This window comes from Callorhinchus milii, unplaced genomic scaffold (assembly GCF_018977255.1).
Source record: "Callorhinchus milii isolate IMCB2004 unplaced genomic scaffold, IMCB_Cmil_1.0 Scaffold37, whole genome shotgun sequence".
Lineage (NCBI taxonomy): Eukaryota > Metazoa > Chordata > Chondrichthyes > Chimaeriformes > Callorhinchidae > Callorhinchus > Callorhinchus milii.
The window spans coordinates 539,478-558,520 of record NW_024704778.1 but is presented as its reverse complement, the minus strand read 5'-3'; the positions used below and the strand labels follow the sequence as shown (position 1 = coordinate 558,520).

General features: G+C 52.4%; 2 protein-coding genes across 2 annotated transcripts; one reads left to right on the top strand and one right to left on the bottom strand.

Annotated features, from left to right (window-relative positions):
- The first annotated feature begins 759 nt into the window (after positions 1 to 759).
- Positions 760 to 5,397, top strand: tmed10 (transmembrane p24 trafficking protein 10). Its single transcript, XM_042345282.1, has 5 exons — positions 760 to 1,025; positions 3,018 to 3,138; positions 3,532 to 3,605; positions 4,126 to 4,252; positions 5,169 to 5,397. Exons 1-5 carry the CDS (start codon positions 807 to 809, stop codon positions 5,288 to 5,290), a joined length of 663 nt encoding a protein of 220 aa, XP_042201216.1. The 5' UTR covers positions 760 to 806; the 3' UTR covers positions 5,291 to 5,397.
- A 2,293-nt stretch (positions 5,398 to 7,690) lies between these two features.
- On the bottom strand, positions 7,691 to 11,951 carry gsdf (gonadal somatic cell derived factor). Its single transcript, XM_007911053.2, has 5 exons — positions 11,679 to 11,951; positions 9,778 to 9,929; positions 9,253 to 9,351; positions 8,685 to 8,815; positions 7,691 to 7,920 (listed from the first exon to the last, which is right to left on the bottom strand). Exons 1-5 carry the CDS (start codon positions 11,813 to 11,815, stop codon positions 7,804 to 7,806), a joined length of 636 nt encoding a protein of 211 aa, XP_007909244.1. The 5' UTR covers positions 11,816 to 11,951; the 3' UTR covers positions 7,691 to 7,803.
- Positions 11,952 to 19,043: the final 7,092 nt, after the last annotated feature.

Genomic DNA, 19,043 nt, shown 5'->3' with positions numbered 1-19,043 from the left:
ACCTCCCCCCGCAACCCTCCCCCGCAACGCCTCCCCCCGCAACCCTCCCACGCAACCCCTCCCCCACGCAACCCTCCCCCCGCAACCCCTCCCCCCCCGCCCCCCCCCCCCCCCCCCCCCCCCCCCCCGCAACCCCCCCCCCCCCCCCCCCCCAACCCCTCCCCCCCCCCCCCGCAACCCTCCCCCCACGCAACCCCTCCCCCGCAACCCCCCCCCGCAACCCTCCCCCCGCAACCCCTCCCCCGCAACCCCTCCCCCCCGCAACCCTCCCCCCGCAACCCTCCGCAACCCCCCCACAACCCCTCCCCCCGCAACCCCTCCCCTCCCGCCAGCCCCTCCCCCCGCAACCCTCCCCCCACAACCCCTCCCCCCGCAACCCCCTCTCCGTAACCCCTCCCCCCCTCCGCGCCCACACACACACAGAGGATTATTATTATTCAGGATGGGAGGGGACGGTGGGGGGAGGAGAGTGGGGGGCGTGAGGGGGAATGGGGGGGAGGGGGGGCGCCGTGTCAGCAGGGGGCGGGGACACCACCGCTCTAGTCCCGCCTCAACCTGTAAGCCCCGCCCTCCCACACACCATATAGCCCGTCCCTTGAGCCTATAGCCCCGCCCTGTCTGCTGGTACCTCCCACCGCCCACTAAACCCCTCCCACCGCCCTCCAGCCCCGCCCACCGCCCTCCAGCCCCGCCCACCGCCCCCAGCCCCGCCTCCTCACCCGTCAGCACGACCGGAAGCAGATGGCCCGGAACCGGAAATGACACTGGCCGGAAGTGGAGGCAGCGCCACGTCTGTGTTGATCGCGATGGCCGCCGCCGTGTCCGCGTCCGCGTCGGTGTCTGTGTGGGTCCCGGTGGCGGCGGCGCTGCTGCTGCTCCTCCTGGGCCCCGCCCCGAGCCTCGGCGTCTCCTTCAGCCTCGCGCCCAACAACAGGAAGTGTCTCCGCGAAGAAATCCACAAAGATGTCTTAGTGACCGGAGACTATCAAATCAGTGACCAACCGGGACTGAGCGCCCACCTGAAGGTCAGCGCCCCCCCCCACACCCCACACCCCACAGCCCCCCCACACACTGCCCCCCCCACACACACAGCCCCCCCCCCCACACCCCCCCCCCACACACTGCCCCCCCCCACTGCCCCCACACATACCCCCACACACACACACACACTGAGACTATCAAATCAGTGACCAACCGGGACTGAGCGCCCACCTGAAGGTCAGCGCCCCCCCACAGCCCACACCCCACACACTGCCCCCACACACTGCCCCCACAGCCCCCACAGCCCCCCACACACTGCCCCCCCCACACACTGCCCCCCACAGCCCCCCACAGCCCCCACACACTGCCCCCCCCACACACTGCCCCCCCACACACTGCCCCCCCCACACACTGCCCCCATACACACACACACACACTGAGACTATCAAATCAGTGACCAACCGGGGACTGAGCGCCCACCTGAAGGTCAGCGCCCCCCCACAGCCCACACACCCCCCACACACTGCCCCCCACACACCCCCCACACACTGCCCCACACCCCCCACACACACTGCCCCCCCCCACACACTGCCCCCCCCCACACACTGCCCCCCCAACAGACTGCCCCACACCCCACACACTGCCCCCCACAGCCCCCCCCACACACTGCCCCCACACAGCCCCCCACAGCCCCCCCCCCACACTGCCCCCACACACTGCCCCCCCACAGCCCCCCCACCCCCACACATACCCCCACACACACACCCACACCCCCACTGCCCCCCACAGCCCACACACAGCCCCCCCCACAGCCCACACCCCCCCCCCCCACACACTGCCCCCCACAGCCCCCCCCCATTGCCCCCCCCACCCACACACTGCCCCCACACACTGCCCCCCCCACACAGCCCCCTCCCCCCACACACTGCCCCCCACAGCCCTGCATCCCACACACTGCCCCCCACCCCCCCCCACAGCCCCCCCACCCCACACACTGCCCCCCCACACACACACACACACTGAGACTATCAAATCAGTGACCAACCGGGACTGAGCGCCCACCTGAAGGTCAGCGCCCCCCCACACCCCCCCCACACACTGCCCCCACACACTGCCCCCCACAGCCCCACCCCACAGCCCCCACATACACTGCCCCCCCACAGCCCACACACTGTCCCCCACAGCCCACACACTGCCCCCCCACAGCCCCCCCACACACCCACTGCCCCCCCCACACACTGCCCCCCACAGCCCCCCCACAGCCCCCCACACACACTGCCCCCACAGCCCCCCACCCCCACAGCCCCCCACAGCCCACACACTGCCCCCACACAGCCCCCCCACACACCCCACTGCCCCCCCACACATACCCCCACACACCATACCCCCCACACTGCCCCCCCACTGTCACTTACACACTCACTCTCACACTGACACACACTCTCACACTCACTCACTCTTACACACTCACTCACACTCGTATACACTCAATCACTTTTACACCCTCCACATCGTGTCACACACTCTCACACTCACTCTCTCACACACTCACACTCAATCACTCACTCTCACACCGTCTCACACACACACTCACACACACTCACTCTCTCACACACTCACACGCACACTCAATCACTCACTCTCACACCCTCTCACACACACACTCACTCTCTCACACACACACTCACTCTCTCACACACACACTCACTCTCTCACACACACACACTCACTCTCTCACACACTCACGCACACTCAATCACTCACTCTCACACCCTCTCACACACTCACTCTCACACACACTCACGCACACTCAATCACTCACTCTCACACCCTCTCCACACACACACTCACTCTCACACACACTCACTCTCACACACACTCACTCTCACACACTCACCATGATTATTGAGTTGTTCTGTTTTGGAATAGACAGCTGCTCGCACCCTGAGTCCTATCCGGACGCCTCAGAGCGCTCTGAGACGCTGCCCGACGTGAGGGACAAGTTGCGGTTGCCTTTAGCTGCTGTTCTCTTCCAGGTCACAGACTCATCGGGTCACATCCTGTATTCGAAGGAAGACGCCACTAAAGGCAAGTTTGCCTTCACCACGGACGATTACGACATGTTTGAGATCTGCTTCGAGAGCAAACTCCCCCCAGGTGAGTGCTGTCCGCACGGCTCAGTCTCTCTCTCTCTCTCTCTCTCACTTCTGTGTCAGGAGGTTGTGGGTTCAAGCCCCTCACACGTCAGGACTTGGAATCACACGGTCGAAGCTGATGCTGCAATGCAGCGCTGAGTGCGTGTTTCTCTCTCTCTCTCTCTCTCTCTCTCTCGGTGTCCTGGTCAACAACACCCCCAAATAAAGTTTGGTCACTCAACTGTTTGTGGGGACGCTGCTGTGCGCAATCGGCCGCTGCATTCCGCCCACGAAATACGCAGTCGCTGCACTCTATGCGGGATATTCCGTGCCAGCGCTTTGAGAAAGTGCGCCCTCTGCGACGGGCTGCGCGTCGTTCAAAATAAAGTGGTTGCTTTTCCGTTCCCGTCCACAGGCCATTTCCGAGTCCCTGACCAGGTCGTGACCCTCAACACCAAACACGGGGTAGAGGCCAAGAGTTACGAGGATGTGAGTCACCATTGCTTTCCTTTCTTTATCTCCTGCGGAATCTTGTAGCTCAAAGGGGTTAGAGCCCTCACCTCGCACGCCAGCGGACCTGGGTTCGATCCCCCCCCCCCCCACCACACACACACACACACGCGCGCGCGCCCCTGTTTACCAGCAGTACGTTAATCGACTGGAGATCGCTTTTCCGGGGTAATAATTGCTTGAAAAAAGCTAATAATAATTTGGTCATTCAATCCACGACTGTTTGTGGGGATGTCGCGGGGCGCAATTGGCTGCCACGTTTCACCCACAAAAGTACACAGTCACTACACTTTGCTGCCCCCCCCGTGAAGGGCACTGTATCAATGCAAGTTGTTGTTTTTCTTTACGGCTAAGAATAAAAATATGATATTTTCCCTATTGCCCCCCTCCCTTGCTTTCTCTCCCCCCTTCCACTTTCTCTCTCTCTCCTCCCTCCCTTTCTCCCCTCTCCCCTCTCCGTCCCTGCTCCCCCCCCCCCCCCCCCACCCACCCCCTGCAGATCGCCAAAGCTGAGAAGCTGAAGCCGCTGGAGGTTGAGTTGCGACGCCTGGAGGATCTCTCAGAATCCATCGTCAATGACTTTGCCTACATGAAGCAACGAGAGGAGGAAATGAGAGATACCAACGGTAAGAGGGACGTCGCTGGGTGCAGTCAGCTGCCGCGTCTCACTCACAACACCAGCACACAGTCACTACACTTTACAGTGTATCCTGTGAAGCGCTTCGAGACGTCTCGAAGACATGATAAGGCGCTAGCCAGGACCATTATTATTATTCTATATGTTCCTCTCTGTCCCTTGTGGTACAGACGCACACAGGTGCAGACACACGCAGGTGGTGGCTTACAGATCAAGGGGAGGGTGGTGGGGGGGGGGAGGGGGGAGTGTGTGGGGGGGGTGGTGGGGAGTGGGGAAGGAGTGGGGCATTGCCTCCAGTTTTCCTTCCCAGAATTAGGGCTGACAGTTGACAGGAATTGTGACCATTGCAGTACCGCCGCACTGACACCTTGTGGCGCTCTAACACAGCACGTAAAAAAATAATAATAATAATAATAATAATAATGCTGCCGTTTGACCCGGCGCCGCGTCACGTCTTCAAGACGTCTCAGTGCGTTTCACACTGTGAAGTGTAGAGACTGTGTGTTTTTTGTGGGCGAAATTAAATGAATATCAAGTGCGTCTGACACTGAGACTGAAAGGATTGCTCTTCGAGGGATTGGTACAGAAAAAATGGGCTGAATGGCTGTACATGTTTCTGGTTCCAGTCTCCCTTTTGCTCCTTCCCCCCCCCCCCCACCTCTCACACACTCATTCACTCACTCACTCACTCACTCACTCTCTCACACTCTTATGTCACACTCTCCCTCCCTCCCACTCAATCACTCGCACACTTGGGAGGGCGCCTGACATGAAGTGCTGTATAAATATTATTGTGGCCTGACCAGAGAACACTGTTGTTAACATTAACCTCTCTATCTCCCCCCCTCTCTCTCTCCCCTCCCTCCCCCTCTCTCTCCTCTCCCTCCCCCCCTTCTCTCTCACAGAGTCCACGAGTGCCAGAGTGCTGTATTTCAGTATCTTCTCTATGTTCTGTCTGGTTGGCTTGGCCACCTGGCAGGTCTTTTACCTGAGGCGTTTCTTCAAGGCCAAGAAACTCATCGAGTGAGAGCGACACCAGCGGGAGGTGGGGGAGGGGGGGCGGTGGATAGGTAGGTTGCCAATGCAAGAGGGGAGGAGGAAATGGAGGAGAGGTGGGGAAGGGGAGGGAAGGATGGGAGAGGAAATGGAGTAGTGGGGTGGGGGGGTCAGTGCAGGATGTGAGGAGTGGTGGAGGGAAATTGACTGAAGGGTGGTCTGGGGTTGGGGGTTTGGTTGAGGACTAGGGTTGGGGCCTAGGGTTGGGGCGAGGAGCTAGTGTTGGGTTGGGGTTTGGGTGGGGGGTGGGTTTGGTTGGGTTGGGGGATAGAGTTGGGGTTGGGTCTTAGGGTTGGAACATTTTCAGTCAAACACTTTTTGACGTTGGAAATTAGTTTCAGAAAAATCCAATGTCCCAGTGGGGGGGGGGGGGGGGGGGGGGGTTATTTCCAAGGCTAATGGGACAATGACGATGATATTATACAGTTTGTCGTTCACTGGGAGCTGCTTACTCTACTGTAAGTGTGTCGTGCCGGGAGTTTATACCTGAAACCTCATCTGCTGCCAATCACAAGAACCACTTTCTTAAGCATCAAAGGCCTGAAATTCCTCACAGTCTAAATACTTAGCCATATCCCAGCCCGGCCGGGGTCATCGGCAGGACCTGGAAGGGCCAACCAGTCATTGGCGGCAGGGAGTCCTCCCCCTCCAGCTCCTGTTAACCCTGCAGCCAAAGCCCTAACTAACTAACTAACTAACTAATGGGGAGGGTGGTCCTAGCTGCCAAGCAGTGGGAAAGCTTGGCCAGACAGTGCTCTCAAAGGCCAGGCCGTGTGTGGTTTTAGCTAATTAGACTCCAGAGGTTACCCCAACGCACACTCTGGGCTCTTCCCAAGCCTTGGCTCTTGCCAACCTGCGCCTAATACTCTCCGGAATTAGGTAAGACCCAAATAAATGAATTGGGATGAACCTAAACGTTTAAGGCTGCGACTGAGGAATTTCACTCCTGTGATGTACATATCAGGCAAGCGTCTAACTAGTTGGGAGTTAGAGGGTTAAAGGCCTGGGGTGGGGAAAGAGGGGGAGAGAGAGAGAGATGGGGTTAATGGGGTAAATTAACAGGCAGGTAATTGAGGGGAGTTAGTTCAGGTAGTGGTAACTGCTTGTGGGTCAGGTTTGTGGGTGAGCGACGTGGAGGGGGTGAGAGATCAGCCGCTCGGGGTAGCGTGTGTGTGCATTCTGTTAAACCCTTTGCTGTTCCCTGCATTTTGAGGCAGGCAGGTTGGGGTGTGAACACACACAACCACAGACCGACGCACACTCACCCAGCGAGTGTCGTTGGTTTGGAGTCTCTCTCTGCCTCTCGCCCTCCTTCACTCACCAGCAGCTTAGCACCTGCCTGACGTGGGCTGGGGTAATGGCAAGGTTCACTCCTGTTGTTGTGACCGGAGTCCAATTCTCTCAAACTTTCAGCCATTATTTTATTTGGTTTTGTGGAGATCTTGGGAGAATAAAAGTAATTTTGAACTAAACTTTTTAATGAGTAGTGTGTTCTGTTTTTCCTGTGTGTGTGTGTCTGGTTGTATGTGTATCTCTCTCTGTGTCTTTCTCACTCCATCAGTCTGTCTGTATCGTCCTTTATCCCTCTCTCTTACAGAAAGAGAAGAGATGCACAGATAGACAGAGAGAGAGAGAGAGAGAGACGAACACAGAGCAATTATCCGCCTGGAGCTAGTCCCAGTGAGTGCGGTTTGTTAAGACTCCTGTAGAATCCTACTTCTTAAGAAGTTTTCACGGAACCAATTTTATATATATATACAGTTTATATACAGTGCAGACATATATTTATATATTTAACACAGCGCCCCTCTAGGCAACAGATCGCAGAAAACACAGGATAAAACAAACAGACACCGATCTGAACAGCTCAATTTCCAGGACCTCAAATGAACGAAGATGCACGAAACAGGAACAGTATATTTCGATGTACTAAAGGCTATGTACAGGCCGGGCTCATTTACACACACGTGGGGACAGAGAGTCTAAACTGCGACAACACACGTAACTAATCAAAAAAAACACTCAATAGGTAAATCGTTCACACAACACACAGTCACTGGACATGAAAAATCCTTTTGAGACCTCCGCCTGCCGTGAAAGGGGCTGTGTTAAATGGTAGGATTATTTCGCCCCCAAAATATACAGTTAATTCACTTCACAGTGTATCCTCTGAGGCGCTTTGCGACGTCTTGAAGTCGTGATGAGGCGCTGTGTCAAAAGCAAGGATTATTATTATGGCAGCCAAGTGCTCACAGAGACGGTCACGGAGTTTTGGAAGCATGAGTTGACGGTGGTGGGAATTTCCGTCAGTCTTTGAAGCCGATTTTATTTCTCCTTTGCGGGGGGTGGGGGGGTGGGCGGAGGAAGGGGTGAAGAAGGAAGGGGGAAGGGGAGTTTTTTTCTCAGCACAAGGACACAACGAAAGTTCGCTCCTCTCGTAACCTTCCTCGGGGGGCTGGTGGGGGCGGGGAAGAGCGGGGGCCTTCATGCCCGACAGCTACACCTTGCGGTCAGGGGCACATTACTCGTCACCAGCCCCTCGTCTGCGTCTATGTAAACCACAGACACCCATGTCCGTCTGTTGTTTCGGCAGCATTTAGCCTGTAGAGTGGGATAAGGCAGGGAGTGTTAAGTTCAGCTCAGTGTCCAAACCAGGTTATATTAACCCACTTCACATTGACCTCACAGCCCAGAATTCACTGTAACATCCACTTTCTCACCTTTATAATAATCCTTGCAATTGATACAGCTCCTTATCACGTCTTCAACACGTCTCAAAGCGCTTCACAGCATATACTCTAAAGTGAACTGACTATATTTTGTGGGCGAAACTCGGCAGCCAATTGCGCACAGCAGTGTCCCACAAACAGTTGTGGATTGAGTGACCAAATTATTATTATTTGAGAGGTTATTACCCCAGAAAAGCAATCTGCCAATCGACTAGCAACTGGATTCCTATTTACTGCTCCCTCTACACTGTCCACACACCCAGGTGTGTGTGTGGAGTAACGAAACTTGCCCAACGTTTCACCCTGCCCGCCTGGGAATCGAACCCGGGTTGTCTCGCTTGCGAGGCGAGTGCTCTAACCACCGAGCTACAGGCCTCCATATCTCCTTTGACGCTCGCTCTCACAGGAGCAAAAGAATGGAGGATAAGAAGTCCAAGGTCCATCTAGTTCGCTTTCTACCATTCTGGCAGTAACATGCTACAATATAGAAGAGATGCTGATAGCAATTAATTCTGCGTGGATTAGTCTACGGCACAGCGGAAAGGTTCCGAAACCTTAGGTCCAAAGTTGCTTGGTTCTTCCAAGCCATACAACCTGAAGATGGAGAAGGGGGGGGAGTGGGCTGGGAGGACATACCTTGCGCGCTGTGTGTCTCTGCTGGTCATGGGTGCAGTGTGGTGACTGTGAGTTTCTCCCTGCTCTGCAGTTGGTGCACAGGATGTAGGGAAACTCCTCTGGGTGAATGATCCAGTTTTCCCAGCCGAGATCTGAGTGGAGTGGGAAAGGGCAGACAGGCTATTAAACTCACGTTGATCATCTTTATAGATATAATAATAATAATCCTTGCATTTGATACAGCGCCCTACCACGTCTTTGCGACATCTCTCAAAGTGCTTCACGGGATATATAAAGTGTAGTCACCGCGTGTGTATTTTGTGGGCAAAACGAGGCAAACCGATTGCGCGCAACAGTGACCCACAAACAGTCGTGGGTTAAGTGACCACATTTGTTTTTGAGGGTATAATAATATACAACCTCCTGATAGCTGGTCACTCGAAGGGAAAAGGGCTAAGTGACGAGAAGTGGCGAGGTGGGCGCGTGTATAATTACATAAATAAATGCAGCCGGGATATTGACACCGTGTTGATTTAAGTGGCAGTGACAAGTTAAGCCAGGTTAAGGCAAGCTAATCTTACCCTCTTACCTGTGAGGGAGATGGAGACAGTCTGGCAGCAGTCTCTCTGCCCCGCTGTGTGAGTGCTCACGGCTGAGGCCGCTGTGTCTGTCAGGCTCTGGCTCTCTGCTGCCATCAAACACATTGGTTTTAATCATACCTCACATCCCTCCCTCTGTGTCTGTCTGTGTGTGTGTGTGTCTGTGTATCTGTGTCTCTCTATCTGTCTCCCTGCCTTCAGCCTCTCTGCCCCCACCCTTTGGAACTCCATCCCACAATCCCATTCCCCTCGCTCCCTTCCTTGCCTCCTTCAAGGCCTGTCTCAAGATCCTCTTCCTCGACTGCGCCTTCGGTCACCCTCCTACCCCACCCTCCCTGCCCAACGCCCAGCTCGGGTTCAAATCCCTGACTGTCCAGCGCCTTGGGACGTCTTCCCGACATGAACGCTGTGTAAATTTAATATGTTGTGTGTCTGTGTGTCTGTCTGTGTGTCTGTCTGTCTGTGTGTCTGTCTGTCTCTATCTCTAGAATTATAATTGTTATTATTAAATGTACCTGGTTGAGTTTCTCCTGCCAGAAGCCCGAGGTTGGCTCTCCACATGACCCGCAGTGAGTGTGTCAGTTGCGGATTTACAGAGGGAGCGCGTTCGAGGTTTAAACCCCGAAGCAGAACCGTTTTCATACTTCGCACCAAACTCTCCTTACACCTGAAACACAAATAAACCTTTTTTAAAAAGTGTGTTTATTTCCATAAATCATAATCATTCTCACTCCCATCTGTGTGCCTGTTCAGGGGGATGTTAAAGTTCTCTGCAGTCAGTGCAGTGACTGTGTTTTGTTTTGAGACACCCTGACAGACAATTTTAAGCACAGCAATGTCCCGCAAACTTTATTCTGTGAAGCACTTTGAGACGTCTCAACAACTTAATAAGGCGCAGAATCAACTGCAAGGATTATTATTGTATAAGTGTGGATCAGTATCTATGAACAGTACTGAGCAGTCAGTCTATCACAGCTTGTGGAATAATGCCAAGAATGGTACGCATTGGGGAAAGGAGGGGAGAGAGGTGTTTAGTCTGTATCTCCTCTTGTTATTAAATCTCTTGACATTTGCTTTCGACCGAAATAGGACCCAAAGAGCTGGCGTTTTTATAGGAACTTTTTAATCGCATGGAAAAAAAAAACTGCTCGTCGATAATTACTGTCAAATATTTTTGTTTCAGGACAAGCACGGCAATCAATTTGCGCACAGCAACATCCCAGCAAACAGCCGTCACGCGAGCAAGCGAGCAATTTTATCTGGGGGGGACTGGGAGAGAGCGAAAAAGAGAAAAACTCCTTCCTCTTTTCCCCAATAGCGCTGTGGGAGATCTTTGATGTCCGCCTGAACAGAGCACAGACGGGACCTCTGTTTAACTGTGTTTCTAACAATGTGGGCCGCCCTTCCCCATCTCAGCACTAAGCTGAAATAATAATATTAATAATAATCCTTGCATTTGATACAGCTCCTTATCACGTCATTGAGACCCCTCAAAGCGCTTCACAATATTCTGTAAAGTGCAGTGACTGTGTATTTTGTAGGCAAAACGCTGCAGCCAATTATGGACGCACAGTATAGAGGGAACTTTACTGTGTCTCTAACCCTTGTCACTGACCTCTCTGCCAGTCCTCTCTGTCCTGAGACGCTATGGACTTGTAAATTTGATTGAATACTCTCTATTGTTCCCTCGGAATCGCACTCCCCACATTCCTCTAAAACTCCACAGGTACAGACACGTTTGCATCCAAGAGATTACGATGTGAAAATGTGCGTTCAGTGACTTTTAAGATTTGTCAGTTGTGTAGTGCATGTCCTCGCCCGCAGCAAACTCCGCACCCCCATTCCCCCCCGTCAGTCCTCGCCAGTCTCCACTGGCTCCCTGTCACACAACACATCGAGTTCAAGCTCCTCACACTCACTAACAAATCCCTTCATGCCCTGGCACCTCTCTACCTCTCCGATCTGCTCACACCCCACTCCTCTACCCCCCCCCCCTTCCCTTTGCTCAGCCAACCTTTCTGTGTGGAGTCCTGTAGCTCAGTGGTTAGACCGCTTTTCCGGGGGTAATAATCCCTTTTTTAAAAAAATTTGGTCACTCAATCCGCGACTGTTTGTGGGGCTCTGCTGTGCGCAATAAGTTACCGCATTTCACCCATAAAATATACAGTCACTACACTTTACAATACATTCTGTGAAATGCTTTGAGACATCTCTAAGACGTGATAAAGCGCTATATCAAACATAAGGGTTATTTATGGTTCTTAATCCGCGTGTTTGACAGTGTGATGTTGAAATGTCTCAAAGCACTTCACGGGATTTAGTTACTTTAGTGTAGTGACTGGCGTGAAAGCTGCCATGTCTAATACAAAGGTCCTGGGCATTGCTGACATGCAGAGAGCCCCAGGCTGCATCTTACCTGGACATGTTGACTGGCAACGGAGACGATATTGTCATCTTAGTGGGTGAAGCCCCTTCGGATAGGGGGAGAGCGAGAGAAAGTCCCAGCTGGGCTGAAATCAGTAGCAGAGCTAAGGGAATGCTGAGCAAAGCCATAGTAAACAGGTTGCAGTCCCGTCCACCAAACAAATAAACAAATGCGGAAAAAAAAATTACCAGCTATTTTGCAAGGGATTACAAGTTGTCTCAGATTGTCTCAGGGTGTCTCAGACTCTCTCGGGGTGTCTCTCACTGTCTCAGACTTTCTCAGGCTATCTCAGACTCTCTCAGGGTGTCTCTCACTGTCTCAGACTCTCTCAGGGTGTCTCAGACTCTCTCAGGGTGTCTCTCACTGTCTCAGACTCTCTCAGGGTGTCTCAGACTCTCTCAGGGTGTCTCTCACTGTCTCAGACTCTCTCAGGGTGTCTCAGACTCTCTCAGGGTGTCTCTCACTGTCTCAGACTCTCTCAGGGTGTCTCAGACTCTCTCGGGGTGTCTCAGACTCTCTCGGGGGGTCGCTTACTGTTCTCAGACTCTCTCAGGGTGTCTCCCACTGTCTCAGACTCTCAGACTCTCTCGCACTGTCTCAGACTCCCTCAGGCTATGCACTAGGCACCAACTCCATCAAACTCTCCCCCATGTAGCTCTGGCCAGGCTGATGGTGGACGGCTGGGTCGGTGGGTGAGTGAGTGAATGAGTGGGTGGGATGTATGCTGTGTTTCTCGCCTGAAACCTGAGAACCTGTCTTTATCTTCTCCCAAGTTCACTTGACCTTGGAATATCGGAGATTTTTACCCCCCCCCCACCGTCAAGAGAAAGTGCAATAGAATGTCTCTCTCTCTCTCTTTTTAGGTCCCCATAGAACACAAACGCTTCGCATTGGGATGTCCGCGCAAGTACATATCTGCAGGTGTGTGTGAGACAGACATAATAAAATCCGGGCTAGCTATAACACAGTGTTTCCTCTGAACCTCCGCTTATCAATTCTGTGCAACAGACTCATTTGCCGCGGTTGATAGAGGCCAAAGGAAAATAAATGCTATATTTGGACCAGGATTTTTTTCTTACACGTGAAAACAAAAGCGGTCAAAAATAGCCCACGGTGGGAACCCGGTCCTAAGACGATTAATAATAATAATAATCCTTACATTTGATAGAGCACCTTATCACATCGTTGAGACGTCTAAAAGCACTTCACCGAACATACTGTGTATTTTGTGGGTGAAACACGGCAGCCAATTACACGCAGCAGTGTCCCACAAACAGTCATGGAGTAAGCGACTGATTTAAATTAAATTGACACGTTAAAAGGTAGAATTTCTATATGTTATTACAGGTTAGATTTCCTGAAAGGAAACACAAAAAATATTGCTTATGTGGCCCGGAGACGTTTCTCAAATCCGCATCCGGCCCTCAGCCGCCAAAACGTTAGGACCACCTCAGTCTAAGCTGACGCTCCAATGCACTGCTCGGGTGTGTTGCGTTGTTGGAGATGACGTCCTTCATCAAACCTCACTCCCCGTCTGCCCGTTCAAGTGGACGTTAAAGATCTCCCGTGGCCCTATTTGAAAAGAGAAAGGAGTTTCTCTCTCTCCTGGTGTCCTGGCCACCCAACCGTGTATTTTGTGGACGAAACGCGGCAGCCAGTTGGCACCAGCGGCCTCCCATAAACATTCATGGAGTGAATGATGAATTTTATTCGGGGGATTGTCGACCAGGACACCAGGAGAGAGAGAGAAACAAACTCTCTTTACCTCCGCAAAAAACATCCGCCAATCGACTAAGAAAACGGGTTCCTATTTACTGAGAGGTAAACAGAGGCGCGTGCGCCTGAGGATTCGCTGCTCGGGAATCGAACTCAGGTCCTCTCGCTTGCGAGGCGAGTGCTCCAACCACTAGGCTACAGGACTCCACAATGTTCCTTTAAGCTTTTGTCCATCCGTTCCCCACCCCCAACATCCGCTGCCCCCTTATCAGTGGCTGTCCATTTGCGGGACTTCTGTCTCTGGCGAAATATGCCGCGCACTCTGAACAGAACCACATCAAACAGCGGCTAAACAAAGTAGTCAATGTTCCCCATCTTTTTTCAAGAACACAATAGTACTGAGAGCTAGTGGGCAGATTCCCTCTCTGGTCCTGACCTTGAGTTGTTAGTCCATTTTTCGCCGCCCCTCCCTTCCCCCCACACCACCCCCCCCCCCCCCCCCGCCCACTCCACACACACGCAGACACACACACACACACACTTGCCGGAGTCTATAATTAAAATACATCTGGACTGTTGGATGATACTGCACAAGGTAAAAATAATTTGTGCTGGTGCGGAGATCAACAAGGTTCAACAAGACAATCCAGATGGTCTCAGAGACATGTCTCCCTCTCTCTCCCCCCATCTCCTGTCTCCAGTAGTCTCAATAACACTCTGGGCAGCTATAATCGCTAAAATAAGAATACAAGAACTTGTGTTTACACAGGGTGGCGTCTCGAAGCGCTTAACAGGGCTTAGCTTGAAGCTGAGCTGGGGAGAAAGGGAAAGTGACCACAATAATAATCCTTGCATTTGGTACAGTGCCTTATCACAACGTTGAGACGTCTCAAAGCGCTTCACAGATTCCTGGGCAGGGCGAAACCTTAAGCAAGTTTCCTTATTCAGACACACCCGTACACGCCTGTGTTTACCTGACAGTAACTTGCCCAAGAAAACTTGCCTAAGGTTCAGGCGGATGTTAAAAGATTTTCCGCGGCGCTGTCTGGAAAAAGAGAAGGGAGTTTTTCTCCCTCTCTCTGTCTCTCAGTGTCCTGACCAACAATCCCCCAGAAAAAATCAATCAGTCAGTGCCAATAAAGTCGATCACTCACTCACTTGACAAATCATCTGTCGACCACAAAACACACATTCACTACGCTTCACAGTATATCCTGTGAAGCGCTTTGGGGTGCCTTGACCACATGATAAGGCGCTGTATCAAACGCAAGGATTATAACAGTAAACCCCTGATAACTGGTGGCTCTGAGGGAAAAAAGGCTCAGTGGGGAGTTATCAGGAATGGTGGGTTAGGTGTTTTATAAATACATAAAGGACTCCTGTAGCTCAGCGGTTAGAGTGCCCGCTTCGGAAGCGAGAGGACCCGGGCGGGTCCGGGCAAAACCTTAGGCAAGTTTCCTTACTCCACACACATGCTTCTGTTTACCTAACAATAAGTAGGAACCCGGTTGTTAGCCAATTGGCGGATCAATTTCTGGGGGTACTAATCCACCTCCCCACCACCCCCCCAAAAAAATTGGCACTCAATCTACGACAGTTTGTGATTGATTGGCTGCCGCGTTTTACCCACAAAATATAGTCAATTCGCTTTACAGTGTGTCCTGTGAAGCGCTTTGAGGCGTCTCAAAGACTCGATAAGGCGCTTTTCGCCCACAAATTTACGGTCAATTCACTTTACGGCATATTCTGCGAAGCGCTTTGAGACGTCGAGAAGACGGGAAAAGCGTTACATCAAATGCCAGGATTATTATTATTAAATCAAATGCAAGGATTATTATTATTTCATTCATACACCCCTGAGTGTATGTACCTCCCACCCCCCCCCGCCCCCCACACACACACTGTCTCCCCTCCCTTTCCCCTGTGCGAGAGGACAGAAATATTGAACGCTGCCTTTGTCACATTTCCCATTGAGTCGCTGACCTTGGCTGCAGGTGTTAGTTGTAAATGTTTGTGAACGCTCTATCTTAAAACACTTTCTTCTTTTCAGAAAACAAATCAACTGGGAGATATTTCTTCTCCTCGCTCTGGCATATGGTGCCAACTCATACACTCCCTCCAAACAAACTCCACGCCCCCCCCCCCGCTTTCTCCTTCTCCGCTCAGGTCCCAGCCTCATCCATGCTTTGCCACATGTGCTCGTGTGTCAGTCATTTGTGTCCCTGTGGTGTGTGTGTGTGTGTGTGACATTCTCACTGTGTCACTGTATGTGTGTGTGTGTGTGAGACACTATGTATAATATACACACTGTGTGTAATTGTGTGTGACACCATATGCGTGACGCTGTGTGTGTGAGACACCGTGTGCGTGTTGTGTGCCAATGCGTCTGTCATTGTATGCGTATGTGCTTATGTAGGATGCATATGTCTCACTGTCTGTCACTGTAAGTGTGCGTGTGTCTCACTGTCTGCGTCACTCCGTGTGTGTGCGTGAAACACTATGCATGTGTGTGTCATTGTGTGTGACACTGTTTCTGTGTCACTGCGTGTGTATGTGCTTACGTGAGATGTATGTGTGTATGTTTGTCTCACTGTCTCTATGTTATTGTGTATGTGTGTCTGTGTTTGTGTGCGCGCGCGCGCGTGCAACGCTCTCTGTTTCACTCTGTGTAAATAGGGAGAAGCTGTTTTCCCTGGTAGGGGAGTCAGCGGCTTGAGGACACGGATATACATTCAAGTTGCCACGTGCGTTCACTGACAAACACCCAGTCACTACATTATACCGAGGACACCGTGCAGGGTTTGGAGATGTTTTGACCATGACACTGACCGTTGTGAGGGTAGCTGTTGCAGTGCCGCTTAGAGGCCTTCATCTGTTACAGCAACACAGGCTCCATTTCAGGAACACCAGTCATTATTTTGATCACTGTGTGCTCAAGAGTCTCCAAACCGGACTGAAAGTTCCACATATGCTACCGTTGGGAATCTCCTTATGTCTGGAATGGAATGCGCACTCTCTCTCTCTCCCTCCCTCTCCCTCTCTCCCTGCGGGTTTGTACCCTGCCTACCTAATTCGGGAGAGTATCGCTGGGAGTCTAACCAGCTTAACCCACGTAACGTACAATCGAGAGCATTGCCTGTCCAGTTAGCTTCCTGCTGCTTTTCCAGCTGGCAACCTAACAGGAGACAAATGGGAAGAATCCCTGCTCCCTCCCTCTCTCTCACCGCTCCTTCAAGTCCTGCCGATGAGCCAGGCTGGGCTGTGCAGTCATCGGCAGTGCTCTGGAGTGCTGCAGACCCACCCGGCTCAGGAATTGGACTAGAGACCGTCACGGAGGGTAGTCTCGAATCTGACGGTCCATTGCCAAACACGCCATACTGGAGCCAGTGCAACCGCATCATTGCTTCCTACAATTACACAGTCACTACACTGTGCAGAAACTCTGTGGAGGGCTTTGAGTCCCTATTGAATGCAAGGGTGATTTATATTCTTTCCCCGTCCAACTTTACCCTGGAATGTGCTTGGTTCCTTTTGACGTAAAATAAATGTAAGCCTCTGTCGCTCGCCCTTTGATCCTGATAGTCCCAGTGTCAAACAGAGACGTGTGACAATAAGCACAGTCCAGAGGAAGGAGAAGTTAATTTATGTGCGTCCGCCGATACAAAGCAGCTTGTAACAGAATAAGGTTGAAATGAACACAGTACCATTTAGTAAAACAATACCATTAACTGTATCCTCCTTTAAGCTTCTTACGCCCATTACCCCCGTCCTCACGAGACTCCGCTAAGTGTCAGGTTTACAGCAGATTAACATCAAGATCCTCACTCCCCCAACATATTCCCTTAACATCCTCATACCTCCCCACCTCTGTGACCTTCATCCTCACTCCCCCTCCCTGCTTGATAATACTCTGCCCCACTCTCTCCATCCCATCATCAGCAGCTATCCTTCAACCACCAGCTCACACCCTCTGTCTCTCCCTCTCTCACACCCTCTGCCTATCCCTCCTCAAGGCCTCTGCTTCTCTCAATCCCTCTGCTCTCTCTTCCTCACACCCTCTATTCTTCCTCCCTCAATCATTCTCTCCCTCCCTCCCTCTCTCCTCCACTCCCTCTGCCTCTCCTACCCTCAACCCATCCTTTCCCTCTCTCAAACCCTCATCCTCTCTCTTCCTTCCTCACACCCTCTACTCTCCCTCCCTCAATCCTTTATCTGACTCCCTCCCGCAATCTTTCTCCCTCTCCTTCTCTCGCTCTGCCTCTCCCACCCTCAATCCCTCTCTCTCACACCTTCTCCCTCCCTTGCACCCTCTGCCTCTCTCTCCCTCTCAGGGTTGCACTGAGCTGATTCAGTCTTGTATAGACCTCCATTGACTATTTCATTAGTCACATACAGAAACCCATCAGCTTTCTTAAACTCCAACTCCCACACTCTGTTGGTAACAATCCCAATGGTCGAGCCTTCGGCCTCTCTGCCCCCACTCTTTGGAACTCCATCTGCAGTCCCTTCACCTCCCTCCGTCCCTCACCTCCTTCAAGGCACGTCTCAAGGTCACCCTCCTCAACCTCCCTGCCCTCCACCCCTCCTGATCCCAAACCCCAGCTTGGGTACAAATCCTTGACTATCCAGCGCCTTGGGACATCCTCTCGATGTGAAAAGCGCTGTGTAAATGTCATTTGTTGTTGTTGAATCAGAAGCTTTTGGGTTCGAGCCCCACGTCGGGACTTTGAGCTCCAGTGCAGTGCAGGGGGTGCATGGTCTTATCGGAGGTGCGTCCTTCGGATGACATATTAAACAAAGCTCCCATCTGTGCCTGTTTAGGGAGACTTTTAAACATCCCGCAACACTATTCTAAAGAAGAAGGGAGTTTCTCTCTTTCTGGCCAATAATACAACCAGATATCAACTTTCAGTCACTGCATCGCTGTTTGCCTACAGATTAGTCACTATAGTTTACAGTAAATTCTGTGAAACACTTTGAAATACTGGCGAACAGAAGGTTGAGAGCAATATGGATATGGACTCTAAGTTTCTGAAGCAACTAAATGATGTAGAATATGATAAGCTGTTTTATCTTGTCCAGAACAGTAGAACCAGAGAACATGCCCTCGATTGAAGGGGGATAGGTTTGGAACAATTCTGTGGAAACACTACTTCAACAAGAAGAAGAAGATTACATTTGTATAGCGCCTTTCACGTCGGGAGGACGTCCCAAGGCACTGGACAGAGTATAGCATTTCAGACCCGAGCTGGGGTCAGGGGGGAAGAAGGGAGGGGAGGGGAAGGGGGGTGGCCGATGGCATGGTCGAAGAGGAGGGTCTTGAGGCGGGACTTGAAGGAGGCGAAGGAGGGGTGATGGAATTCCAGAGGTTGGGGGCAGAGTGGGTGAAGGCTCTCCCGCCAATGGTAGGGTGGGTGGGTCGGGGACGTGGAGCAGGTCGGAGCCGGCTGAGCGGAGAGAATGGACAGGTTGGTAGGGGGTTAGGAGGTCATGGAGGTAGGGTGGGGCGAGGCCATGGAGGGCTTTGGAGGTGAGGACCAGGATCTTGAACTGGATCCTCTGAAGGATAGGGAGCCAGTGGAGTTGGGCGAGAGTGAGCGAGTAGTAAAAGTATGGAACAGGCTCTCCAGGTAGACGGTG

Bases quoted from the DNA above. Each gene is read 5' to 3' on its own strand.
- gsdf (XM_007911053.2), bottom strand. From the start codon at position 11,815: ATGGCTTTGCTCAGCATTCCCTTAGCTCTGCTACTGATTTCAGCCCAG. The intron at 9,352-9,777 runs GTACATTTAATA...GTTTGATGGCAG, and splicing joins GGCAGGAGAAACTCAACCAG to CAGAGAGCCAGAGCCTGACA. The intron at 8,816-9,252 runs GTAAGAGGGTAA...CACTCCACTCAG, and splicing joins TGTCTCCATCTCCCTCACAG to ATCTCGGCTGGGAAAACTGG.
- tmed10 (XM_042345282.1), top strand. From the start codon at position 807: ATGGCCGCCGCCGTGTCCGCGTCCGCGTCGGTGTCTGTGTGGGTCCCG. The intron at 1,026-3,017 runs GTCAGCGCCCCC...GTTCTCTTCCAG, and splicing joins GACTGAGCGCCCACCTGAAG to GTCACAGACTCATCGGGTCA. The intron at 4,253-5,168 runs GTAAGAGGGACG...TCTCTCTCACAG, and splicing joins GGAAATGAGAGATACCAACG to AGTCCACGAGTGCCAGAGTG.